Below are 27,491 nucleotides of genomic sequence, written 5' to 3'. Positions count from 1 at the left end.
AGAGTCCTGCCCCTACCACCCTGTCTGGAATAGCACGCCCACTTACCACCCCCCCCCCCCCATGCCCTGCATTCTTCTGCTTAACATCCGTTACTACTTATAAATTATGTCCTTATTTCTTTATTATCTATCTCTCCCACTCCTGCACTAAAATGTAAACCCCAAGAGGCTAAAGATTTTTGTTTCATTTGTTTCGCATTATATCACCAGTGATTAGGACAGTGCCTGACACATCAAAGGCAGTCAGTGAATGGGGAATGCCATGGGATTTCTCACCTGGTACCTGCATGATTTCTCACCTGGCATTTGTCTTCTTTTCTACAAGCTGCCCATCAAGTTCAGAGGCAAGTTAGGAACTAGGTAGACTGTATAGTTACATCTTTGGGCAGCTGCAGAAGTGATGTATTTAAGGGATATTTTTCTAAATCTCAAAAAGATATAGTCACAAAAATACTCAAATATTAAATATAGTCTTTCCCCATCTGCTTCCCCTATACCACTCACCTCTTTTATAAAGTACATTCAAAGCATAAATCAAAAATGATCAGGCCAGGGTGAAGAAAGTCTTGAGATATACAAATAAACCACAGGAATTCTCAATTAGTCGGGGAATTCACTGACTCTGGGCTTATAGAAACAAAGATACATATAAATGCCTGCACAATAAAAACCATATATACTAGGGATGCCTGGGTGGCTCAGAAGTTGAGCGTCTAGCTTTGGCTCAGGCCATGATCCTGGGGTCCTGAGATCAAATCCCGCATCAGGCTCCCTGCATGGAGCCTGCTTCTCCCTCTGCCTGTGTCTCTGCCTCTCTCAGGAATAAATAAATAAAATCTTTAAAAAGAAGAACCATATATACTAAATTCCTGAATGTTTGGGAATCTTTACAAATTGGAAATTGCTCTTATTTGGGATTGGAGAGGAAGAGATAGAGAGGGATGCTAAAAGCCTATGTCGATTGGATTTATCCAGTATACTGACAGTCAGTGTCTGCTTCAGGCTTGGGTCAGTTCAGACTCAAAATATGATACCTTTCTGGGTTACGTCTGGATTAATATGTAACGAGAATAAAAAGTCAACTAAGTCCCACACTAAGGTTAAAATGTGCTCATCATTCTCCACTCCTGTGGATTTTAGAAAGATGGCCATCAACAAAAATTAAATTATGAGCCTTGAATTACCCCCCTTTCAATGGGCCTTTGAGTTAGTCAAAGCCTTAGTATAATCTTTTTCCAGTTGGCCGACATCCACCGATGCTGGGATTTGAAGAGACACTGAGAATTAGATATTAGATTTGAGGCATTTGGAAGTCAGAAGTACCCTCCGACCTCATTTTACAATGAAATAAATGAGACTCAGAGAAATTGGAAGGTCAGACTCAAAAGATTCTTTGTCTAAATATCCATGAGATGGGATCTTAATGGTGTACGGAGGCATTGGGAGGACCAGAGCCCAGCTTTGAAAGCAGCCATAGAGAGGCAACCGGGACATAAAGAAAAAAAGCATTAGATCTGAAATCAGAGGACCTTAGCTTAAAGTGCCACCCCTTGTCACTCATTAACTGTGTAGCATTGGACAGGTTCTTTGTTTCCTAATTTATAAAATAAGGCTAGCGAAGGCACAAGGTCATTATGATAACTAAATGGGAATACTACTCATGAAAAATGGCTACAAGGTAGCCACTGCCCACTTCCTACACAGCATAGGATCCTATAACACTATACATGTCATCTTTGTGTTTGCAAAGCCCATGGTATTAGCCCTATTTTACAGATGAGGTAACTCAGGCTCGGAGGGCTTAAAAAGGCCCTTTGGCCAATAGATGATGTTGCTGAGTTAGGACCTACACGTCTGGGACTCTAGAAGGCTCCCTTACTCCCTGACCCTAGTACAGCACACGGCAGATGCTCCAGAAATATTACATGAGTAAATACCTGTTGTGAGAAAATGTATCGAAGAAAAATGATAAATCACTTTAATTTTCCTGGGAAGCTTTGTAAACTTCTTAAAAGCATCGTGTGCGAAATACATCACTCCCAAAGGCCCTCTTAAGCCAGAAAAAGATAAACAAAGTCACATTTATTTGAATAAATATCAATTATTATTATTATTATAATACTCTTATTCAAAAACCTTATTTTCATTCAGAAAGCAGCTTTTGAATCCATATAAAAGCATTCTGCTAAGCACGGATTCCTGTATCTGACACGAGAGCTTTAGAAGGTCAAAGTTGCAGTTTTATGGGACATATATATATTTTATGGTATGATAGGATTTCTTTTATAATTCATATGGATAATATGTCCCTATTTTATGGGATTTAAAATTATTACAGAGGAAGTTTATAGTTTGTATATACTGTATTTTGCTTTGATGTTTACATTTGGCACACCTATAAAATGGCCAAGCTCTTGATCAAAGCTGTGATCCCTACGTTTTTTACTACATTGTTTCTGTGAGAATAACTATGATCTACTTTTAATAGTCTACTTGAAAATATGCCTATGTTATGGGGAAAGGGGAACTTTCCATAGCTCCTCACCTGCTGCACTGTGGGGTAGGCAAGGGGCAAGGGAAGGAAAGGGAGAAATAGGGTATAGGTGTTTTCTTGCCTGAATCAGTTTTATATGATGCCAAGGTTTCAAAGTTAACTCCACTCTTTACATTGAGAGCTGGTGAGGGAGGGAGGAGGAACAAGGGATGCAGCATTTTGTAATATAAAGTGTCTCCAAGGAGTTCAATGGAAAAAAGGCAATGAAGGCCAGCAGAGAGTTGCATTTTAGGACTTAGGCTTTTAAATCGTGCTGGAAGTGAAAATTGCCCTGGGAAATCTCATAGACACGAAGAGAGGCTACGTTCTTAAGAGGCCTATGGGAATGAAAACCATCCAAGGGGTAGCAAATTTGCATCTCCCACCTCATATCAGATCTGCCATTTGTGTTCTTTGAGACCTGAAAGATGCATGGAACTATTGAAATCTTTGTCTCTACTTTTCTTTGAGTCAAGCTGGTACAGTTAAAATTCCACCAGTTAAATGTGCATGTGGCACGATTCTAGATTAGCCTGTCCTTGAATTCTCCACCTAAAGTGGCAGGCACATACAAGTGGTTTCCAGACTGTGTTCCTCATTACAGCTGAGGGTCCGGAGCAAGGTGAACGGTTGAAGATGTGTCACTTCCCCACTGAAAACCACTGATGTACACCCAAGATGCTGGGTTTTACCTTTGTTTCTTCCCTGTCGGTGTGTTTAGGAAGCATTACTGAATTGTTCTGGTTTTGGTCTCCTCCTGTGTAATATGAAGGCGTTAGCTAGGCTAGCTGCTCTAAATATAAGATACTTTTCCTAAGAGCCAGCTAAGTCAGAGATGTTTTGAAACACTGCTGGTAACATTACTCTGGTTTCATTGGTACTGAATTATAATCATGGTACGGACACCACTCACTTGCCTTGAGTTACTAAGATAATGAAGAAATCCAACTCGGGAACCATTTTCTCATTAGCTTCTTCATTAGTGAATAGAACAGAAGTAATGACCCCAGTGACAAAACACAGGGAAATGTGAGACCGTGTCCATTACAGGAATTCTCTTTCCTGGGACAAAATTACATATTTACTCAAGATATTTTTATCTTGACAAAAAAATGATTAAAATATTTTTGTTACCAGTTGATTAACGCTTCTTTAATAACTGCTTGGCCCTTTTTTTTTTTTAAATAGAAACATTATTCTTTTAAAAAATTATCTTGGATCTGTTCTTACAGGTGATTTGAAAAGGGGCTGAGTTTTGTAATGCAGGGTTTTCAAGAGAGCAAAACTTGCTGAGCCAAGAGCATTTTTGCATTGCTCAGGAGTAGCATTTAAAAATATCTATTATCTGGTATTTTAATTAAAACATTTGCAGATACTTTCACAGCAGCTAATAGAGATTATTACATTGGTATCCACTGTCAGATTATATGGTTTAAGAGCAGGCATTCCTTGCTTGACCCTACTTTCATTTTCGTATCTTTCAAAATGTGTCTCTATCTTCAACATTTGCCCTTTGGCTGTTTTTCCCATACTTCTGGAGGTTTCCATTCACCTGATTTCGTTCTTTCTTTCTTTTTTAATTTCTTTAAAAAATTTTTTAATTTTAAATTCAATTTACCAACATATAGTATAACACCCAGAACTCACCCCATCAAGTGCCCTCCTTAGTGCCCGTCACCCAGGTACCCCATCCCCCCACCCACCTCCCCTTCAGCAAGCCTTTGTTTGTTTCCCAGAGTTAGGAGTTTGTCTCCCTCTCTTAATTTTTCCCCACTGGTGAGTTCATTCACCTCTTATCTTCCCAGGCCTTAGGAACTTGAACAAATTGGGGCTGACCGTATCAGGAGCGCCCTCTTGAGGACAGATTTGTTGAAGGAAAGCTAAAGTTTTCATTCACTTAGACGCTGCCCACTGTGTTAACTTTCAAGGCAAGGGCAAAGGAAAGGATTTCATGAGACACAAAAATGAATTAATTTTTATTTTCTGGCCTTTGTTTCCATCAGGTCAGCCACCATCCACCTATCTCTGCATGTCATGCTGAGTCTGGAAATTTTGTTTTCTGGCAAGGTAATGTGCTCATGTATTTAGTCTTTCATCATCTTTTGTAATGTCAGATTTATTTCATTCAGGAACTACTGCAGATGCTTGTTAAGGTAAAAAATGGGCCCAGACTTGGGCCCTGTTGCATGGATCTGCACCACTTGCTGTTCTTGCCTCTCCTCCCTGAACAATTACCGATACTTGCCTACTTCATAAATAAGGATTTAGAAAGATAATTTAGTTGTTTCCCCCTTTAAAAAAAATTCTTTATCTCTGTCTGGGCCACCACCATTTATTCCTGTAACTTTTTCTCTAATCCATTGTGTATTTCATTTCTCTAATTCCTTGTGTAACATTTCTCTAATGCCATGTGTATTTCAAGAGACACTAAATATTTACAGATGTTTATCAGAGTCTAGACAACAGAGTTCTTTTTGCTTTTGAAAGTTTTAATTTTTTTCTAGACAGCACATTTTAGATTTCTGACTCTTTTTTTTTTTTTTTTTTGGTTTGGAGGTTGTCTCTATATTCAGTTTGTATTTTGGATTTGGAAGGAGGGTGGGTTGTTCTGTAGAATAAGTAAGACAGCAAATGTTTCCTAAATGGATTAATTAATTTTGTTAACTTAATATATTTATTCAAAAGGCAGAGTGTACTATACAAGGAAAATGTGAGCATCCTGGCTCTTTAAACAATGAGCACACACCAGTTTTTAAAGCATTTTTCTCTGTTGACAGTGATAACACTAGGTTACACCTTTGCCTTTTAAAAAAAATCTATAGGGACACCTGGGTGGGTCAGCGGTTGAGCGTCTGCCTTTGGCTCAGGGCATGATCCCAGGATCCGGGATCCAGTCCTGCCATCGGGCTCCCTGAGAGAAGCTTACTTCTCCCTCTGCCTATGTCTCTGCCTCTCTCTTTTTGTGTCTCTCATGAATAAATAAAAATAAATCTTAAAAAAATAAAATAATTTTAAAAATCTATAAAATTTGTTTTTAAGGTATATATATATTTTATAATATATTATATATAATATATATTTTAATATATATGTAAATATTTAAATAAAAACATATAAATAAAAAAAAATTTTTTTTAAAGTTCCTTCCCCCACCCAGGTCCCCAGTTACCCAGTTCCTTGCTCTGGGGGCAATATTACCAGTGTAATTTACAAGTACCATATTAATTTTTCTGAAGCTTTGCTATTAAAGTTTAGAATTGAAGCTTGATTAGAAATGTCTCCAGCTTTCACTGAAACCCTCTGGGAATAATTCTTAAGATCTCTAACCTTTTAATTACTAAGTGTCATTGACACTATAAACACTTTATTTTATTTTTAAGTTATAGATTAGGTAATGGGAAGGATTTTCTCCAAGTAGTTTCTGTGTGCCCCTTACCTTATACAACAGTTTTTCCTTAGCCCCCTTCTTTTCTTCCTCACCAGCCTTTTCTGGGCCATCCCACCTGTTCCCATAGGCTCATGACTCCCAGATCTTCTTTTTAATCCAATATGACATTTCTCTGCCTTTTAATCAGGTTGTTTAAACCATTTACATTTATTTTTATTTTTGATGTAATTGAGTTTAATGTGGCCTCTTAGTATTTGTTTTCTGTTTGTTGAATCTATTCTTTGCTCCCTTTATTTTTCCTTTTTCTGCCTTCTTTTGGACTGAGTACTTTCTATGATTTCATCAAATCTCCTTTGCAGACCTATTCGTTATACCTCTGTTTCATTTTTTAGTTATTACTTTAGGATTTGTATTATGTATCTTTAATATATCATAGTCTGTCTTCAATTAATATTATGCCACCCCACAAATAGTATAAGAAACTTGCAAAAGTATACTTCCACTTCCCTTCTCCTAACCTTTGTGCTACTGTGGACATAACATTTTATTTATGTATATTATAAACCCCACAATATAGGGTCATGGGATTGAGCCCTGCATCAGGCTCTGCACTCAGTGCAGGGTATGCTTGAGATTCTCTCTCTCTCTCTCTCTCTCTCTCTCCCTCCCTCTCTTTCTCTCTCTGCTCCACCCTCCCCCATGTGAGCTCTCTAAATAAACAAATAAATAAATAAGTAAAATCTTAAAAAAAAAATTTTGCATCATTCCAATAAGGACTCCCTTTAACCAATACCCACCCATTACCCCAACTTCCTATTTCCATCAACCTCTTCTACCCTTAGGCCACCTCTTATGTACTTTCTATCTATAGATTTGCCTATTCTGGATATTTTATAAAAGTGGAATCATGTATATGTGGCTTGGGGCTGCCTGGTCGAGCCCTATCACTCTTCTGGGTCACGGCCATGGCCCCCTACTGGCATCCTTGCTTTTACCTTTGCTCCCCTGTGGTCTGTGTATTGTCATGTGGCAGTCAGAGGGATCACCTGTCTCTGCCATCCTTCCTAAAATTCTATTTCTATTCTATTCTATTTTGATCTCCTTGTTGGTGCCATCATTACTTATGCAAATGAGAAAAATATGAAATCGTCTACAAATTCTCCCTGTCTTTCAGAATCTGCATCTAATTTGTGAACTAGTTCTATTTCTATGTCTTTCATGGTTCTGGGATCATTCCCTTCTATCTGCTACTGTCTCAGTTTACTTCACCCTCACTTATCCCTTGAACAATTACAGCAGCCTTGTAACTCCTCATTTTGTTCCTCATCTCTTGTGCTCCTGGTCCATTCTCCATATTACTCCCAATTATCTTTGCAAAGTCTGTATCTAATCACATGAGTTTTCTGGCTAAATAAACATTTTATTTTCCCCTAGTGCATGTAAACCAGATTTCTTAGCCTGGCTTCTGAGCCCACTGTTTTTGTACTCAATCTGTTCCTCTGCTCTTCTTTCTAAACAATCCAAGACCCATGAGACAGAAGCACACCCTGTTCTCTTATACATCTCTCCCTTAGGACAAGCTGTCTTCTGCTTTATATTGCTTTTTCTCTGCCTGGTGAACTCCTGCTTATTCTTCAAAGCCCAGGCTAAGTGGCCCCTTCAGACAGGCCTCTCCTGATGCTTTCCCCAAGCATGCTGATCATTCCTGTTTCTGGCTCCATTTCATCTTACAACATACTCAGTTATAGCCTGTGGCTCTCTGTTTGAACATTACTTGTTTTCACTTTTGTCTGCCTTATATACTGTGAGTTCTTAAAGGGAGGGACTTTATCTTATAATTTTAGTTTTCCTGATTCTGTTCCAGCTACCCAATGGTACTTACACTGAATGAAAAGTTATTCTATATGATAATGGATTTTATTATGAAAAGATTGTTCTATATACTGATTGATCATTTATCCAGTCTAAGAATGTAGCTCTCCTGCCAAATATGTACTAATTGGTATTTCATTTCAGATGTGAGATGGAAAAACAAATTCTGGGGCAAATCCATGGAAATTGTTCCCATTGGCACGACCCATGTGACTCTACCAGCGTAAGTTCTTCTGTGGTTAAGAACTGTATAGAATTTAGGGCCAAGATACAGCTTTAAGAATGGCATTCCCATTTATCCTCGAGGGTATTGAGTACATGTTTGTTTGTTTTCTTTTAATTGGTTTGATAGTAAGTTCAAATTTAGCTCATTTTGACAAGCTCACATTTTCTTTCCTTCAAATAGGAATGCTACCTGGAATCCAAAGTTCCCTGAATAGAAGCTTTTTAAAAATTCAGTTCCCCTTTTAACAAAATTAAGAATGGTAGTTTTGCTTTCATTTGTTGTCCTACCTCACTGTCAAAATTCCTTTTAAGAAAAATATGATCTTGATCTAACAGAGATTATTGATACTCATTTAGAAAGCAAATTGGCTCTAAGGGTGGCTCCTGGGACAGGGCCAACAGGACTCATGTGCTCACTGCTGCTTACTAACTGCAGATCCTTGGGCAGGTTACTTAACCCTTCTGATCACTAGTTCCCTCATCTATAAAATGGGAATAACAAGCCACCTACTTCGCAGGGCTGTTGTGAAGATTAAACAGATAATATACGTAAAGCATAGAAAAAAAAGTACTTAGCACAGGGTCTATGCCATGTAAGTGTTTGGTCTCATTACCATTATCCTCATAACTGTTGTATGACTCTGTAAGTAGCATCTGAATACTTTCTCATTATAAGAAGATTTAAGATATGTGTATCTTAAGATTTATATATAAGGTAGATGCATGGCTCTGCATATACACATACACATATCTCTGTGTGTATGCACGTATGTATGTGTGTAGAGAGAGAGCAGATTGTAAAAGACCCCCACACCTTCCCCGTTGCCTCTTCCCTTTTCTTTCCAGTTTGCTGACTTAGGCAAGTCATCTCTGGCTCTCAGTTTTCTCGTCTTTCCAAGGAGAGAGTGGGTTTTTCCAGGAGCTCACCAGCTTCTGGTAAGGTCCCTGGCAGCTTCCAGAGTGCCTGATTCTGGCTGCCGTGGCCTTCTGTGGCATGCATGTCTCCTTGGAGAGTGGAAGCTCTGAAAGCCCAGCACGGCTTAGGCGCCCAGTCAATGCTGCTTCCATAAATGGAGGAATGAGTAATTCACTGTGACTTATTTTTTTAAATAGCGATATTTGTTTGCATTCACTGCTATCTCTTCTGGGAATTGTTAACGTCACTGTTTCCTCCTTTTTAGCTTTGGAGATCATTTTGAGTGGAACAAAGTGACCTCTTGCATCCATAACATCTTAAGTGGGCAGAGATGGATTGAGCACTATGGAGAGATTGTCATCAAGAACCTGAATGATGACTCCTGCCACTGCAAAGTGAATTTTATAAAGGTAACCCAAGTGGCCCCATGAGCTTGACCCTGGAAAGGCCTTGGCAGAGCTGGGGCCTGAGGGCACAGGATATCTCAGGGAACTTTTCACCTTCCCCTTTGCACCATCAGGCCAGTAATGCCAGGGACTCCCTGGTGTCCCCTTGCCAACCTCTCTCACCTGGATCAGGGCCATGGCCCCTCTGGCCTTCCTCCTTCCACTCATACTCCCTAATGATCTGTCTTTCAGTACAGCAGCCAAAGGGACCCTCTTAAAACATAACTCATCATGCTACAGTATGGATGAAACTTAAGGACAATGTGCTGAGTGTAATAAGCTAGACACAAAAGGATGCATATTGTATGAGGTACCTAGAGCAGTTGAACTCCTAGAGACAGAAATTGGAATGGTGATGCCAGGGGCTGGAGGATTGGGTAATGGCAGTTAGTGTGTAATGGATGCACAGTTTGAGTTTGGGAAGATGAAAAAGTTCTGGAAATTTATAATGATGATGTAAGTTATACAACATGATGAATGTGCTTAATGTCACTGAATTATATGCTTAGAAATGGTTAAAATGGTCCATTTTGTTATGTCTATTTTACTAGAATTTAAAAAAAGGAAGTTATGCTGTATATCACAAAAATCCTCCAACAACTTTCATCTTTCCCAGTATAAAAGCCTGCCTCCTGACAGTGGCCCACAAGACCCTGTGCAGTATACACTGCCCACCCAGCCCTTATGTTCGCACATGCACACCTGCAAGTATGTATGTGTGTGAACACATATATGTACATGCAACACACCTATGCATGGCTGTAAGTGCATACCCATGTGTGCACACACACATACACACCTACCTGTACATGCACATATGTACACACACACACACACACACACATACATTCACTCCTCTCCTACCTCAGCTCCCACCACCCCGTTTCCCCTTCCCTCCCCACCATCCTCTGACCACACTGGCTTTTCTCACTCCACCCCCTTCTGCTTGGGCCCCTCTCCCCAGATCCTTCCACCATCAGCCCTGCCTTGTTAGTTACTTCCTGTCATATCCCATTTTCTTCAGAGTTTTTATTCCTCCCTAGTTAGCTTGCTCGCTGTTGGTTTGCTTGTGTATTTTCATTTTCTGTTCCCCGCACCTCCTTACCATCCCTGACTCCGGAAAAGCAAAAGCCTGATCTAATCTTGTTCACTGCTGTAGGCTGATGTCTGGAAAGACTCATGAACATTCATAGGATAAATGAACAGATTGGCCAAAGGCAAAAGCATGGAATAGTCTGCTTACCTTTCCAAATGCTTCGATTCCCTTAGATTCCTCTTGCCCTTAAAAATTTCATGTACTTAAAATGGTCTTACAGGAATATTTGCATTTAATTAGGATCAAAATCATAAGCAGAGAGATTAGGCTCTAATTGTGGAATTTCATGCAGTGCTTCTCTGTACCACCTATTGATACGAGGGGACACTATGGAGAGAGGTGGATTGGGATCTCTCTTATATCCTGTAATTCAGACTGGGATGTAGACAGGTAAAAAGCTAATAGTGTTTAGGGTGAAATAAAAACGAATCTGCCTCAAAACTTCATGCAGGCTCTCTGCAAAAAGAAGAAAAAGGCAAGCTGGAGTGGGGATCTACACCCCCAGTCCAGATGAGAGCACCTACTTCTCAGCACCTTCCCCGAGGAAATGTGCTCAGTCCCATTTCTACCACCCACCTGGTCCTTGCACACTTAGGGCAAGAGAATTGATTCCTGTGGCTGTGAGAGAGGAGGGAATTAGAACATCGGCTGTACCTCTGCCGTTGGGGGAGAATCTGAAAGCAGATACAGCCGTTCCCAGTGGAGCATGACTGCCTTCCTCTGGGGCATCCCACGGTATTGCCAGCATTGGATTGGTCAGCAAATGTCTGTAACAGAAAATCTGACACCTGCTTTGGAATAAACTTACGAACCTAGACAGCATTTGTTTCCCTTTTCCTCCACTTTTGTGTGAGTAGAGACTTCAGGTTGAGGTTTGGGCTTCAGCTCTGTGATGCTGCTACACTCTCTCCTTCCCATCTTCCCCAGAGACAAAGAATGAGGAAACTAGACCATCCGAATATGGCCCCAAAGTGCCGCTCAGCTTTATTGGTTTCCAAATATGGATTCTGTTTGGGCTGTAAATAGCACTAGGAGTTGTGATTTATGAAGTAATGCCTTCCATTCTTTCGTAGAGATTTTTCTAGGGCGCTCAGGTAATTGGGAGACTTGGGGAAAAATCAACTCTAGGGAGTTAGACCCCCCTCTGCTGGCCACCGTGCGGTACTGTACGGAACCCGCAGGGCTGCGCGGGGCTGAGCTGCTCTCAGACCAGGACCCCTCCACAGGGTACATATGGGCTGTATAACGTGCCAGGGGATTGGATGAACAAATCTGGTTTGGGGGAGAAATGATAGGAGAAATGGAAAATTGGGTGCTTTACAAAGGAGCCTCCTTTGGTGGTTTACTAAAGACTGTCCAAGAAAAAAAAAAAAATGAGTTACTTTTCAATTGCAATAGAGCCGCAGTGACATCCAGGGAGCAGCTATGCCAGAGGAGGGGGCTTAGGAGCCAACCACATTACTTGGCCAATGTGTGAGACCTGAGCCTTTCCTTCTGATGTTGTAGGTAGCAAAAATAGGGGGGAACCTGTATCTTTCACAAACGCTGTTGCGTTGCAAACTATAAATAAAGGGTTAGTGTTAATTTTTATTAAGTCATTAAAAGTATGACTAAAAAAAAAAAAGCCCAGAACCCAGAACTGGCAAACTCAATGCAATGTGGAATCATTCCTATGGGGTTTTTTCTCTTTACTTTTTTTTTTCTCTTGTATCTGTAATAAGTTGACTCCAAAGGACTAAACTCTCATTTGAATCATAGGCAAAATACTGGAGCACTAATGCTCGTGAGATTGAAGGTACAGTGTTTGACAAGAATGGAAAGGCGGTGCATCGGCTATTCGGGAAGTGGCATGAAAGCATCTACTGCGGTGGCTCCTCCTCATCCGCTTGTGTCTGGAGAGCGAGTTAGTATTTGGGTTAATCGGTCTTGGGCAAGGGGTGGGCGGACATGGCCAAAGGAACTGCAGAGGGGCAGCCTCTACCTGCTTTGTTTTTGTTTTTGTTTTTGTTTTTTTTTAATAATAAATTCATTTTTTATTGGTGTTCAATTTGTCAACATACAGAATAACACCCAGTGCTCATCCCGTCAAGTACCCCCCTCAGTGCCCGTCACCCAGTCACCCCCACCCCCCTCCCTCCTCCCCTTCCACCACCCCCAGTTCGCTTCCCAGAGTTAGGAGTCTTCGTGTTCTGTCTCCCTTTCTGACATTTCCCACCTTTGAACTCTGTTCAAGAGACCAGCCCTTCTTTCATTCACTAATCCTATCTGACTCATCTTCCTGCTTATCCATACCTCAGTTGGTCTCCTAGGTTCTTAATCCCAGGACAAAGCCATTGCCAATCCATGGTCACTGTCTCCGAGGAAATCTTCCAGGCTCTGCATGTCACTCCTGTGCCTACCCTGGGTATGGAGAAGGAGTGTCGGTGAAGTACAAGAGGTCATTCTAGAGGAGGAATAAATAAAGAGAAAAGTGTTACTAGACAAGAAGAGTGACTTGGGGCTTCTCCAAAGTGAGGGGTCTCCCAGATTCACCCAATACCATCAGCCACTCTGATCTCTCCTGTAATTCTAGGAAAAATACTGAGCCCTTGCAGCTGTGGGGAGAAGGGCCAGGGAAGCCAAACCTTCATAACATGTCCCCCCAAACATTTTAAGACTTTTTTCCATCTTCTAATCTGATAAGTATATTGCCAAGTCTTGGCCACATTATAAATTATTGTTCTGAGATACCACCATTAGCACACTTTAGGCTGATCAAAATAAAACAACAACAACAACAACAAACCATTCAAATAGTGACTTAAACCATTAGGATGTGTGCTATTACTTAACCAGGAAGGGGTTGGATGGCCTTACATAGGCAAGTTGTTGCTGCTACACAGGCAAGTTACCTGTGTCAAGAGCATAAACCACATTCTTCCACTCCCAATATGGCAGTGATGTCTCTGTTCATGGGTGTAAAACATTTATCATGATTCACTATCATATCCTCATGTGACAGCTCACTAGGCAGGGGAGAAGCGAGGACAAAAGCACTGTCCTCTCTGTGCCTCTCTTTTTTCAGGAATGAACTATTTATTAGGATTCCCCAGCAAATGTGTCATTAAGTTTTGTCAGCTTCAAGTGGGTCCAAACCCATGCTTGAGTCGGTCATGGGCAACTGGATAGGCAGGAGAGATTCAGGTGGGCTTAGATTCACCCCCTAGGGGCTGGCCCGGATGGCTCAGCGGTTTAGCACCACCTTCAACCCAGGGCATGATCCTGGAGTCCTGGGATCGAGTCCCACATCGGGCTCCCTGCAGGGAGCCTGCTTCTCCCTCTGCCTGTGTCTCTGCCTCTCTGTGTCTCTCATGAATAAATGAATAGAATCTTAAAAAAAAAAAAAAAAAAAGAAGAAGAAGAAGAAGATTCACTCCCTAGGGAGGACACAATGCCACTTGAACAGATCAGTTTCCCATTAGCAAGTAAGAAAAGGAAATAACTGTAGGGTAAGCAACCAACAGTGTCTCTTTTGCTAGGTAGCAGCCACGTATCGTCCACTGTCACAGAGGTAGCCTTGAAGCCAGAATGAATTGGCACCAGTGGCCACCTTCCTAGCTTTTGAAGTTCAGAGAGACACTCACTATCCTTTGCTTAAAGTGTGTATCAGAGATGAGAACAGCCATTGTCTCTGGGATTTAAAATAGCACATTGACAAAGCACACAGTGTGAGCTGTTACGCTTCTTGTTGTTGCTCACTGACTTTGTGTTTCTGCCTTGGCCACAAGAGTCGCTGGCCCATCTTCAAGAAGAAGCACTGTCTTTACTCTTGTGGTTGGGAGACTGGGCTGGATTTTTGAATGCACGATAGGAAGCTTTGCTGCTATTTTCATGACTAGGATACATAGCAGATTAGATTTTAAATTAGACAGAAAGGACTCCCTAAGCTTGGAAAACTGGGTCTACAGAACAGTTCGTGGAAAGTGTATTTGTATGTGAAAGCAATGCCTGCCTGCTAAGGCTAGAAGTGGATTTTATTTGTCTACATTTGATTTACCCAATATAAAAAAAAAAAGCGTAAAAAAAAGGTTGATTTTTAGCTGGGATTCAAGTTAAGGCAATATACTTGGATTAGTCCACTTGGGTTGCTATAATAAATACCACAGACCGGATGACTTATTTTATTTTTTAAGATTTTATTTATTCATGAGAGACACACACAGAGAGAGGCAGAGACACAGGCAGAGGGAGAAGCGGGCTCCATACAGGGAGCCTGATGTGGAATATGATCCAGAGATTCCAGGATCACGCCTTCAGCAGAAGGCAGACTCTCAACCACTGACCTATGCAGGCGTCCCAGACTGGATGGTTTAAACAACAGAAATGTGTTTTCTTACAGCTCTGGGGGCTGGAAAATCAAAGATCAAGGTGCTGGCAAATTTGGGCTCTGGGGAGGGCCTCCTCTTGGCTCACAGACAGCCTCCAGATCAGGGCCGCACCCTTTCTACTTTATTTAACCTTAATGACTTTCTTTGGCTCCCTCTCCAAATACAGCCATGTGAAGGGGTCGGGCTTCAATGTATGAATGTTGGAAGGATACAAACCTTCAGTCTGTAACACTGCCCCTGGCCCCCCAAAGCCACACCCTCCTTACATGTAAAATATTTATTCCATCCTAACAGCCCCCAAACTCTTAACTAATTCCAGCATCAGCTCTAAAGTCTAAAATCCAAAGTCTCTGCTAAATATCATCTAAATGAGGTATGGGTGAGACTTGAGGTATAATTCATCTTCTCTAGCTGTGAACCCATAAAGCCAAAATGTGCTTCTAAATACGATGGCAGGACATGTATAGGATAGACATTCTCATTCCAAAAAGGAGGCATAAGACAGGGATGATGGGTACCAGGTAAGTCTAAAACCCAGTAAAGCAAATGCCATTAGATCCTAAGACAGTAGATGATATTTTTTGGCTCAGTGCCCCGCCCTCCAGATCCTTTGGGGCAGTGGCTCTGCTCCCAAGGTCCCTAAGGCTGGGTGGTGACAGCATGGCAGGTTGAAACTCCACCAGTGGCCCCACCCTTTGAAAGGTGGAAGCAGCCTTCCCCCCTGGGCCTGTGTAGTCTGGGCCTGTGGTGGGAAGGGCAGCACTAATGATCTCTGAATCACCTTCTCATTCATTCTTGCCTTTTCTTGAATGATAATCCGTGTTTGCAGCTGGACAGCTCCAGGGTCCCATCCTGTATATGGCAGTAGCCCAACAGCCTTACTTCTTTCGGTTCCATTTTCTCTGTACCCTTTACATCAGGCAGCATTTCTCTGCTGGTTTAATCCATTTATTCCTGGCTTCTGCTGAACTAGATATAAATTTAAATATATAAGATTTGCAGGGACAAGAGTTGGTAAAACAAAAGGGGGGGCAGGAATGGAAGTAAAGAATAGCACTGACCACTTGCTATGGGTTCAGCACTATTCTAGGAACTAGACAGAGTTCCAGGAGGATTTGACATCTTTTAAATGAAAAATCAATTCTACAGAGTGAGAGTCTTGTTAGTCAGGAAAAAAATGGACCCAGAGTTCTTTTTAACATGTTTATTTTTGTAACAAACTTTTTTTATAGCTTACACAGTATAAAAACTTCATGGCATTACATAAATTCCCTATATGACCACACAAAAGAGGTCTTATCCTTGTAGGTAGAAGAAAACTTCGGGAGAAAAAGATCTATAGAAGAATGGTCACCACCAGTTTGATAGCCAGAATACTTTAATAGAAATGGAGGAATTTAAAACTGAGAGAGAAAAATTATAGCTGGTCTGAGATGAAAAAGGTGAAGGAATTAAAATGTAATGTAAATGAAAGGCAAGTTAGAGATGAATGCTTTCTTTTTCTTTTAGACCCCATGCCAAAAGGCTATGAGCAATATTATGGCTTCACACAATTTGCACTAGAATTAAATGAAATGGATCCATTTTCAAAGCCTTTATTACCACCTACTGACACTCGGTTTAGACCAGACCAAAGGTAAGTACTTTTTAAAAGATCTTTATCTCCAGAGATGTAAAACTCTTTATGAAAAGTCTTATTAACAACTCCCAGACCACCAGAGGCACCCGAGAGATGGTGTCATCAGCAGTAGAGATCTAGGGGGACTCTAAGCAATCATGTCATGGAAATAGTGGAACCCAGCTTAATTCTACATGTGGCCTGACCTTTATTCATCAGTAGAGCCTTGATTCTACTGAAATATCCCAAAAAAAGTGTTTACTTTTAAGATTTTTATTGCATACAATAATATAGAACTTCCGTGTATCTGAAAGAGTGAAGGACACCCAGCTCCCTTATAACCTCAGATTTAAGTTATTTTAGTGTATAAAAATCTAACTTCTGATCCTACATTTGCTGACAATAAGCTATGTAATCTTTCTTAGTCTCAGTTTCTTATTCTGGAAAATGGAAATAATTATCTCTGCCCAGAAGGAAAGAGACTCAAAACCCAGAAAGGAAAAAAAAATATGTATTTGACTTTATTCGAGAAAAAAAAATCCCTCTTCATGACAAAGTAATGTATATACTACATATACACTCATATATTTTTATGTTTTTTGTATATTATATATATTTTTTCATATTCTTAAAGATGTGTATATACATATATTCACATGTATATATACATACCCAGAATCAACGACATAACTGACAAACTGAGAAATCTATATTTGCGACTCATTTCATGAATTGGTTCCAAAAATTAAGATCAACTCATTAAAAAAAAAAATGGACGTAGGAAAATGAACTGCTCATGAAATAGGAAATGCAGCTGTACCTTCAACATATGAAAAGATGCTCAGTCTCACTGAAGGAAATGCATATTTTTAAAAGCATGTTGACATATTAATTCTTAACCTATCAGACTCAACAGTTTGATGCGCTCTGCAGCTCCTGGAAAAAGGCATGGTGGGATGAGAGGCAGGGACAAAAGGGACAAATTCCTTTTTATAGATAGAATTTTTTGAACCATTATGTACCACCAGTTCAACAAATACTATGTCGCTAAGTACCGCAAAATACTATCTTTAGGGTTGGAGAGGGGCCTGATGATTAGGGAAGTGGACTGAATCTCCAATCCTAGACACATAGTTCTAGTAGTCGTGATTACAATATTTTCTTGGAATTTGTGTTGTATTATTTTCCCCTTGAATGCCCCAGGTTCCTCGAAGAAGGGAATATAGAAGAAGCTGAAATACAAAAGCAGAGGATTGAGCAGCTGCAGCGAGAGAGGCGGCGGGTCTTGGAAGAAAACAGCGTGGAGCACCAGCCACGGTTTTTCAGGTGCATGCACGTCACGTGGGTCCTGGATTGGCAGGGACTGATGACTCCTGAGGCTTTGGTTCACAGGGACGGAAAGGGAGAGGGCGTCTCCTCCTCATATGCGAGCGTTCTGGGGGTCTCTCCTGCTTCAGAGTGCCAAAACCTCTCCTCTGGAACATGGAACTTGCAAGTGATCTAATGCTTGATTCATTCCAAAGCACTGCAGTTTGGACTTGGAACATTTACCATTAATTTTAGTTTTAAAAAAATTTTTTTTGAAGATTTATTTATTTATTTATTTGACAGGGAGAGAAAGAGAGAGGGCACAAGCAGAGGGAGCAGCAGGCAGAGGGAGAGTGAGAAGCATACTCCCTGCTGAGCAGGGAGCTGGACGTGGGGCTGGATCCCAGGACCCTGAGATCATGACCTGAGCAGATGCTTAACTGATTGAGCCACCCAGGTGCCCCTCTTATTAATTTTAAAATAACTTGCCATTAAAGGTGTTGTTAAAAATCGACTTAACCATTTAGAAGGAGCATCACAGATCATCAGCCCTTCACCCCTTCTTTTATATTAACTGAGAAGAAACAGAGACCCGGGGAACATAGGTGATCTATGGAAGGCCCAAGTCAGATGTCCTGGACCAGGGCTTGGCCCTCCTGCCTGTAAGCCAGGGCTCTGTATGGTTTTAGAGGCTTTTTTTGTTTGTTCATTAAAATAAATAAATAAAAAAAAAATCAACATTAAACCAGGCCCATATAGAAGAGCAGCAGATTCTTGCCCTACCCATTCCACCCCAGGCATACTTTCAGGGCAGCCCGGGTTTTGTTGTTTCAAGGGGTTTTTTGTTGTCACTGTGTTTTAGTGGACAACAGGAATTAGCTACTAATCTAGCAGCAGCAGCAGCAGCAGCAATAAGGTGTGTGTTCCAAAATGGCAAAATAGCAACAAGTAATGTTTTATCTCTAAAATATAATGCTTTTTTTCCCCTGGAACCAATGTGAATTTTTTCAGATCCCTTCTGATCATTTCCACAAACTCAGGTTACAAGCAAATAAAGATTATTCAACTGCCCAGAGTTTCATCCCAAAATATTCATGACTCTGTTTAAATACTTTAAAAACAAGACACTTTAAACTTTTTTTTTTTTTTTTTTTTAAACGGCAAGAGATAGAGGCGTTGGTTAAGTGTCTGCCTCTGGCTCAGATCATGATCCTGCGGTCCTGGGATCAAGCCCTGCATCGGGCTGCCCACTCAGCAGAGAACCTGCTTTTCCCCCTCCCTCTGCACTCCCACTCCTCCCTTGTGCTCTCTGCTCTCTTTCTCAAATAAATAAATAAAATCTTAAAAAAAAAAAAAAGGCGAGAGATAAATGGATGGATTAACAGATTGATCCGTTGATTTACTGATCAATTGGTAGATATACACATATACCCTTAAGTAGGTCAGTTCTTTTTTTTCTTTCATAAATCATCTAGTGTCATTTTTGAACAAGGAAATCTACATTTATAAAGATGTTCATTGCAGTATTTTTTAGGATCATTAAAACTTGTGGGTAACCAAGCTGTCTCAAGAACTAGGTAGGGAGATTCATCAATTCAACCTAATGTGAAAGCATCAAAAATAACTTCACAAAGTCTGTGGAACTCTATGGGAAATGAATTAATATTTAAATGCAAAATATAAAACCTTATTTAGGCTGTTGTTGCAACCACCTAGAATGGAATGGCAAAGGACTGAACACAGCCGCAGTCAGGTGGCCACGGCTCCTTTTCCTCGTGATTGTCTGTGAAATTATCAGAGTATTGGATGCAGCAAATAAAGAGCTGGAGAAAAGGCAAAGAATCCTCAGAAGTAGTGGTCCTGGCAAAGAGGTGACAGAGAGGCCTGTAGGAACAAAGAAAGCATCAGCAGGAATTTCAAGTAGAAACTAGAATTGGGACAGAGTGAGGCTCCTTGTGTCATAGTAAAGTATCTGAAATGCAGACTGGTTCATTTTAGACACATCTCTTTATTAGAAGAGGGAAACAAGCGTGACAAAAATCTGTGTTCCTGAGAGCATGGGAAAGCAGGCATTCTCCACTTTTGCTTCTAAAACATGAAATATGAGACAAAATTACAAATGCACATATTCTTTGACATAGCAGTTCTACTTACAGGATTTTTTTTAAAGATTTTATTTATATATTCATGAGAGACAGAGAGAGAGAGGCAGAGACCTAGGCAGATAGAGAAGCAGGCTCCCCGCAGGGAGCCCTATGTGAGACTCAATCCTGGGACCCTGGGATCAGGCCCTGGGCCAAAGGCAGGTGCTCAACCGCTGAGCCACCCAGGCGTCCTACTTAACAAGAATTTTTTTTTTTTTAATTTTTAATGTAACTGTTCTCACTCATATAAAATTACATACTGTTAAATGTCTATCACATTAGTAACATATGTTTGTGATAGCTAGAGATTAAAAATAACCTCCTTAAGCCTCACTGGTGAGGTACCTGTTGAATTGTGGTCCCTTTCTCCAGTGGAATATCATGCAATTCTTTAAAAAGAAATTAGGATTCCCTATTGCCAGAGTCACCAAACTCTTCCTATAAAAGACAAATGGTAAATATTGTTAGCTTTGTGGGCCGTGAGGTCTTAGTAGTAATTACCCAGGCCCACTGGGCAGCATAAAAGCAGCCAAACACAATAGCTAAATGAAGGGGCGTGGTCATATTCCAATAAAAAGGTAGTAAGATTAAAGGAGATCTAGCTATAAATAAGCCACAGAGATGAAAAACACAGCATAGGTAATATAGTCATTAATATTGTAATAATGTATGGTAACCACTGATAGAATGACATGCATAGAATTGTTGAATCAATATGTTGTACGCCTAAAACTAATATAACACTGTATGTTAATTATACTTCAATTAAAAAAAACAATATTACAAATATAGGCAGAAGGCTGGATGTGGCCCTTGGGCTATAGTTTGTTGACTCTATTGTGACAATGGAAAATGATCTCCAGTAGATATTGTTATGCCAAAAATTCAAAGGGTAGGACACCATACGGTGCTGTCATTGTGTAAAAAATAGGAGAGACCGTGTATGTATATGTACGCATGTTCACACGTGCATGAAATTTCTCTGAACGAGTGAAGCTTGTAAGATCATTGCCTCTGAAGAAAAAGGACTGGGAGTCTGGGAGATAAGAATAGAAAGAAAACTTTTAGCTATCCACTCTTTTGTAGCTTTTGAATTTTTAACTATTTATCATATTATCTACTCAAAGAAAGTAAACCAAGGCTATTGTCTCCTGACTCCTATGTCTTCCAATTCCTTTTGTTTTAAACGTGAACTTGTAACTTGTTATCAACCACCTGGTTGATTTGCAGCTTTTACATAGTCACACCCAAGGTGGTGGCCATCTTTCCAGCCATGTTTTGTATATGACAGACTCTTCCCTTATCCATGCTTCTCTCAGAAGCACCCTTTTTCACAGCCTCTGAGTTTGAGAAGGCAAAGCTAGGAGTAACAAAGCCTGGTTTCCAGGCTTCCTGTTCCCTCACAATTCCCTTAGGAGACTGTCAGGGCTATCGTAAGCCTATGAGAAAGACAGCCAGGCCCAGGGTTGGGGAAAAAGAAAGGAGATAAAGAGAGAGACAATATGACAATATTCTCAATAGCCTTCAAGAAATTCTTTTCTCTTTCACAGGAAATCCAGTGATGACTCCTGGGTGAGCAATGGCACCTATTTAGAACTTAGAAAAGATCTTGGTTTTTCCAAACTGGACCATCCTGTCTTGTGGTGAAGAAGGAAAGAAGAATGATGCACCCTTAGACTTCTCCTGTGTTTGCTTTCCAAAGCCACAAACCTGTGTCTATGTATTTAGGAGAAATTACCTAGAATGATCACCTGTGCTTAGCTTAGCATTGTAAGTATTTATGTATTTTCTTCAGTAGGTTTCTTTACAATTTCAAATGCTATCATGATTGTTTATATGAATGTAGAACACCTTGATATTTCATTTTATATATAAACTATTTAATAAAAATGAAAGATTGAATGTTAATGTGTGGGTTAAAAAAAAAGCAGCTTTAACACTAATTTTCCAAAGGTTAGGAAAATTCAAATTAAATTTATGCCTTATAAAATTGTGTTGGAGAAAAAAATTTATCTCTCCCAGGTGCATTAAGAAATAAGAATACGCAGGGTTACTCACTCGTGCGTAAGCTACCCAAGTTTAATTTGGTAGCTCAGATATCTTTTTGCCTCCGACAGCTCTTGAATTGCTCATACAGAACAATTCTGCTGGTGCTGGAGTCTGAAGAATGTTTGCATTTGCATTTTGGTGGTTGGGAGGATGGCATAAGATTAGTGGAATGTATGTTTTTATATCTGATAGATGTGGCACCTTCCTGAAGAGGAGGAAGCATTTGAGCTCATCCCTCCCTAGAGTTTTATTGCCTTATGTGCAAAATTGTACCCTGTTACTCAGAGAAATTGTCATTAATCTGACAAATTCCCATTAATTAAATGCTAGAGTGGCATCCCAGAGATCCAGTAGGAGATTCTCCTTCGTGAGAACTGAATTCTTGACAAGTTAACTTTTTTGCTTCCCACTCCCCCACCCCCACCCCCAGCACTAGGTTCCCCACCCTTTACTCTAGCTCTGTTGAATGTGGAATGTTCCAGTTTAGCATAAAACATACAGTACATTCCACACTGCAGTTTGACTTTCTAAAGGTTTAGCAAAATAACTGATTATTTTAAATAACAAGATTTTCTTAAATACTGTTTTGGTATTTTCTACCTCTTAATAACACCGTAATTTAGATCTTGTATAAAAAGTTTGACCATCTGCCTTATAGACAAATGTAGAGAATTCATGTCCTTCCTTTGTGTTGTGTTCTGATAACGCTTTGTTTTATCTCTTCCCTATACTTTCTTCTTACTCATTTCACTCTTTTGTGAGCTTTGCAGCAGTCTTGAGTAATACAGATTATAACTACTGAAAGGGGAAACTTTGTCTTTTTAAATAACTTTTTAAAGTACAAAAACAATTTATGCAGCAGTCGAAGTGTGTTATCAAAGCAATGCCATCCTCTGCCCAGGTTACATTAAAACCAAAGCCTGATTTTTAAGCCTTTTGCTCTCATGTCCATAACAATCCTGTGGAATATCAAGTATAATGGTGTAGTAAAAAGATTTCTCCAGAAAACACTTACAGATACTTAAATAATTCCAGAGCATATAGAATTCTATGAATGAAAAGTAGAATAAGTAAAGGGAAAAGAGAACGCATGATTTTTTTCAGTGTCACACCAAATAACCAAGTAGTCGGACAGCATTGCATTTTCAAAATGGAGTTAGCAGCCTTTTGGAATCTGCAAGTGAGTAGCATTTTTAAGACAATAAATGGCTCATTAAATATTACATCCATTCCTTCCATATCAAGAAGTCAAGATGAGTACAATGTGAATATCATTTCCATTTCTAAGCAGTTTAAATGACACAGTCCAATTCTTTGGTATGTGCTTTGTTCTTTTCTTTTCTTTTTCTTTCTTCTTTTTTTTTTTTTTTTTTGTTCTTTTCTTTTCAAGCATGTATCCAAATTCTCCACAGACAGGAAAAGCAGGCTGTAGATTTAAGGATGCTCAAGGGGAAAACAAATCAGTTTTCACATTCTGAAGGAAAATGTAGACTCTTAGCGATATTGACTATTAAATGGGCCTCCTCCAGAGGCTGGCTAAAAAAAAGACAAAAAACAAAGAAACAAACCAAAAAAACCCACAACACAAGCAAGACGTGCAGCCTGAATGGATATAGCTTTGTTATACAGTATTTGGAAAATTTAAAAAATTGTCCCACTGCGGTTATCTCACTTGACCTTATGTTTTATTTTGGAATCACAAGGACAAATGGACCAAATACCACCTTCGTAGTCATCTTATTTGAGATGGAAGTGGGGATAAATTAGAATATGATATGGGACTGTATGCAGACTTAAAAAGCTACTAGTGAGTACCAGGCCTATGAAGGGCTTTTCTGAAATGTAAACAGCTTAGGGATGCATCCTGTTAGAGTCTCAAAACTACCTGGAGGGGAAATGCTTCTTTTTCCTTTCAGTCCCTATTCTCAAAAGCACCCTCCCATCTAATTTGTAGTTCAAGGGCATTTTATATTTTTGGGACAAAGAAAACAGAAACATGGTAGCATTATTTGGGATGAAGGGAGATAGAATTTAACTTTCTGGATTTTGAAAATCCCAGTGAAATAATTGCATTCACCGCGCTATCTGAGATACATGTTTTAACCTCCATTTTATTCCTGATTATTCTATCCCGAATTTATGGTGAATTATAGATAGATGATAGATAGATAGATAGATAGATAGATAGATAGATAGATATACTTGGAAATGGGACTCTGTGCAGTCAACCATGTTGTACTTCAGATGTGGCCGTGGCCACTATCGATCACCCCAAGTTGCAGGAGAAGCCAGCAGTGTCCCATGGAGCCAGGCAGCAAGTCACTTCCCTCTGCAGGGCCCAGAGCAGAGGCTGGGATCACCCTGAGTCAAATGTCATAATCAAAATCACAGTGCAGCTCTCCATGCGGTTCACCTCCCAGAAGACAGGCTGTTTCTTTTTCTTTCTTTCTTTCTTCCTTCCTTTCTTTCTTTTTTTTTTTTTTTGGATTTTATTTATTCGTGAGAGAGAGAGAGAGAGAGAGGCAGAAACACAGGCAGAGGGAGAAGCAGGCCCTATGCAGGGAGCCCGACATGGGACTCGATCCCTGGTCTCCAGGATCTTGCCCTGGGCCAAAGACAGATGCTCAACCGCTGCGCCATCCAGGTGGCCCTGGTTCTGATACAAACTAAGCAGACAGAGTTCACTTTAGGACAAGAGTCCAGGTCTCTATCAAGTCCCTAGAGTGCCCGGATAGCCCAGGATCTTTGTGTGCTTCCTGTGGGAGTCTCTGGAAGAGAAAAAACATACAAGTTAAAAAAAGTTCTTAATGTTTACTTCATTTGAGCTGCTGCTTTTCTCATATTCTACTTTTAATTTATTTCCAGTAAATCACTTGCTTGGGCTTCGAGAGGACTCTCCCTCCTCTTGTATTTTCCAGATTTATGATGAATGGTCTTATTCTGCTATTAACCGTGTCAATCTGAGAAGAAAAATAACCAAGTTTTTATTTGGCTCTTGAACCTTGTGGCAGGCCTCCTACATATTCAATGAGTTATATTATGCCCTCAAGCTATCATGGAATATCCTCAGACCTCTTAGTTATGGGTAGGAGCAATAAAGTTGTTCTTATGATGTTTGGGAATAATAGTTTCAGTGCATTGGCAATATTTATTTGAATGTCTTTAATTTTGATATTAACATTGGCATAAATCTATTTTTGCTACCAGATGATAGCTATTTTCATGCACTCAGCTTCCTTCTGCATTGTAAGAATCTGTTACTTGGTGTTAGTCGTTATTTTTCTGTGTTGGAAATATTTATCACAGAAGTATCTGTAAATCATGACAGAAAATGGAAACCATTTTCTGAGACTTTTGTTTTGAGTTACACAATGATAAGAAGTTGCTAATTTATTTTATTCATGATTTTATCTTCCTCCATTACCTTCAGAGGATACTTTTTTTTTTTTTTTAAACAGGATATCTGTAAATCTTCTCTCTGGCTGTGTATAAGATTATTTTCTGTTTAAATCCCACCCCTCCACCCATACCCCATTCTCCCCCAAAAGCTCCTACTAATTTGTTTATCCTCCTCATGTAGCTAGTTGACAGTGAATAAACAACTTGGAAAAAGGGTCACCCTTGTCTTTGTTTTTGCTGGTTAATGAGTTTTAGTGGCTGCTGAAGGGGACAAAGCAAGAGTCTAAGCTGGGCTCTTTTGAAGAAACACGCCTGGTTATCTAAAGCGATAGAGATTTGAAATAAGAACACCCTGGGATATAAACTAAGAGTTTAAAGTTGCCATACTACAAATGTAGATCCCCCAGCCCTTTGGAGGAGGGACCTGAGGCAGCTGGAGTCCCAGATGCCTCCCAAGGAGTGCCCTATGTTTACCCCAGCATACAATGGAAATATGATGTTCTGTCTGCCCTAACATGAGAAAGGAAATGCTAACTGCTCATACCCATGTAATGGCCCTTATGAATGACTGACTCATCACCTCCTCCCCTATGCAAGTTGTGTCCTCTGCAATGCCAGGAACATCCTTAGCTTTCACCAAAGACCCGTCTGATTCATTGACATATTTATCGTGTTACATAAGACACTGGATCGTAGAATTATGTGCATCAACTCACATCTCTGTATCCCTAAAAACACTTAGACACCAAAAACAATTTATGAAACTTGATTGGATCCTGGCTTAAAAGAAAAGAAAAATAAGCTATAAAAGACATTGTGAGGATAATCACTGAAATCTGCATGGAAACATAATGAAATTCTTGCTAATTTTCAAATTTGTGTTGTTGATATTGCCTGTTGATCTGAATCAAATCTGCCATCAGAGAAGGACCATTTTCCAACATTATCCAAAATAATGGGTGATGAACACTAAAGGAAATATCTTTTTTTTTTTTTTTTTTTTTTTTTTTTTTTTTACTAAAGGAAATCTTAACAAGCAACCTCAATATTTCAACATGTTGGCCAATGCTGAAATAGGTCTTAAAACATCCTATGGTGTCAACTTTGAGGAGGCAATAAAGTTTGGAGGTATGGGTTCCAGGCCTTGGTTTTTACAAACTTGGTCATACTATTTCCTTAGTCATGCCAACAGAATATTAGCACTGACATGATTCATGGCCGTCAGTTATCTGCAAATCAGGACCTCACTGTCTTCCTCTACACCCTCACAGGACAGCACTGTCCTCCTCCACACCTTTGTCACCTCTTATCATGCACTTATTCGTTGGAGACCCTGCAGGAAACCAAATCTAACTCTGGTCATTCTAGAGAGTGAGTAAAGGGGTTACTTGTGGGGCTTCTAGCAAATTGAAGGCATAGTAGCAACAGCAGGAAGTTGTTACCACCACTCTGAAGCAGCTGGAGCTTCAAAGAAGGGAAGTGCCATCAGGAGCTGTAGTGGAGGGTCTCTGCTAGAAAACCCAGCCCAGAGTAAGGAAGCTTAGCCCAATCTCTGTCTCCTCTGGCCTCTATCCTACTTGGTGGTGGAATCCAAGTCAGGCCAGAACCTGCAGCACTGTTCTTAGACCTTAGCCCTGCGGCAGTGGGGAGGGCCACGGCAAACAGAGCAGACACCTGGATCTTATATGGATGGGAGGAATTCCTGTCTGGGCTCTCAGAGGAATCTGCAGTAAGTAATAGACTTAAGAACTTTTAATTTTTTTTTATTTTTTGAGAGAATAGAATTTGTTAAATTATTTTGGCTCCCAGTTATTTTACCAAGGATGAATTATGATTAACTGTGCTTTCTAAAAAAACAAACAAACAAAAAAACAAAAAAAAACACAACAAAACAAAACTGGTTCTCTGTAATATTATGGTTGTCAAATTTTTGATGAGCTAAAAGCAGCCTCTCTTCTTTATTAACTACCATAACTTATACCAGACTAGGAAGGACATAGCAACATCAGCAGGGATTCTCAAATTTGGATAATGTGCTAGTAGTAATTATACACACACACACACACACACACTTCCCAGACAGCTGCACATATTCTGTTCACCAGCACTTGCTCACCACTGAGCTGCGAC

The 27,491-nt window shown here is 40.1% G+C and overlaps 1 protein-coding gene across 9 annotated transcripts in view; it reads left to right on the top strand.

Moving 5' to 3' along the window:
• Positions 1 to 25,580, top strand: part of OSBPL3 (oxysterol binding protein like 3) — a 177,611-nt gene extending 152,031 nt beyond the window's left edge. For 8 of the 9 annotated variants that reach the window (XM_049093723.1, XM_025464408.3, XM_025464411.3 and 5 more), the window contains 7 exons: positions 4,537 to 4,600; positions 7,938 to 8,016; positions 9,200 to 9,344; positions 12,235 to 12,379; positions 16,353 to 16,479; positions 17,665 to 17,787; positions 21,464 to 25,580. In XM_049093723.1, coding sequence (XP_048949680.1) covers positions 4,537 to 4,600; positions 7,938 to 8,016; positions 9,200 to 9,344; positions 12,235 to 12,379; positions 16,353 to 16,479; positions 17,665 to 17,787; positions 21,464 to 21,560 — 780 coding nt within the window. In that variant the 3' untranslated portion in view covers positions 21,561 to 25,580. The remainder of the gene's footprint in view (positions 1 to 4,536; positions 4,601 to 7,937; positions 8,017 to 9,199; positions 9,345 to 12,234; positions 12,380 to 16,352; positions 16,480 to 17,664; positions 17,788 to 21,463) is intronic. The other variant, XR_003143041.3, reaches the window with a different exon arrangement.
• Positions 25,581 to 27,491: the final 1,911 nt, after the last annotated feature.

This window comes from Canis lupus, chromosome 14 (assembly GCF_003254725.2).
Source record: "Canis lupus dingo isolate Sandy chromosome 14, ASM325472v2, whole genome shotgun sequence".
NCBI classification, from domain to species: domain Eukaryota; kingdom Metazoa; phylum Chordata; class Mammalia; order Carnivora; family Canidae; genus Canis; species Canis lupus.
This window is presented reverse-complemented; position numbering and strand designations above follow the sequence as displayed.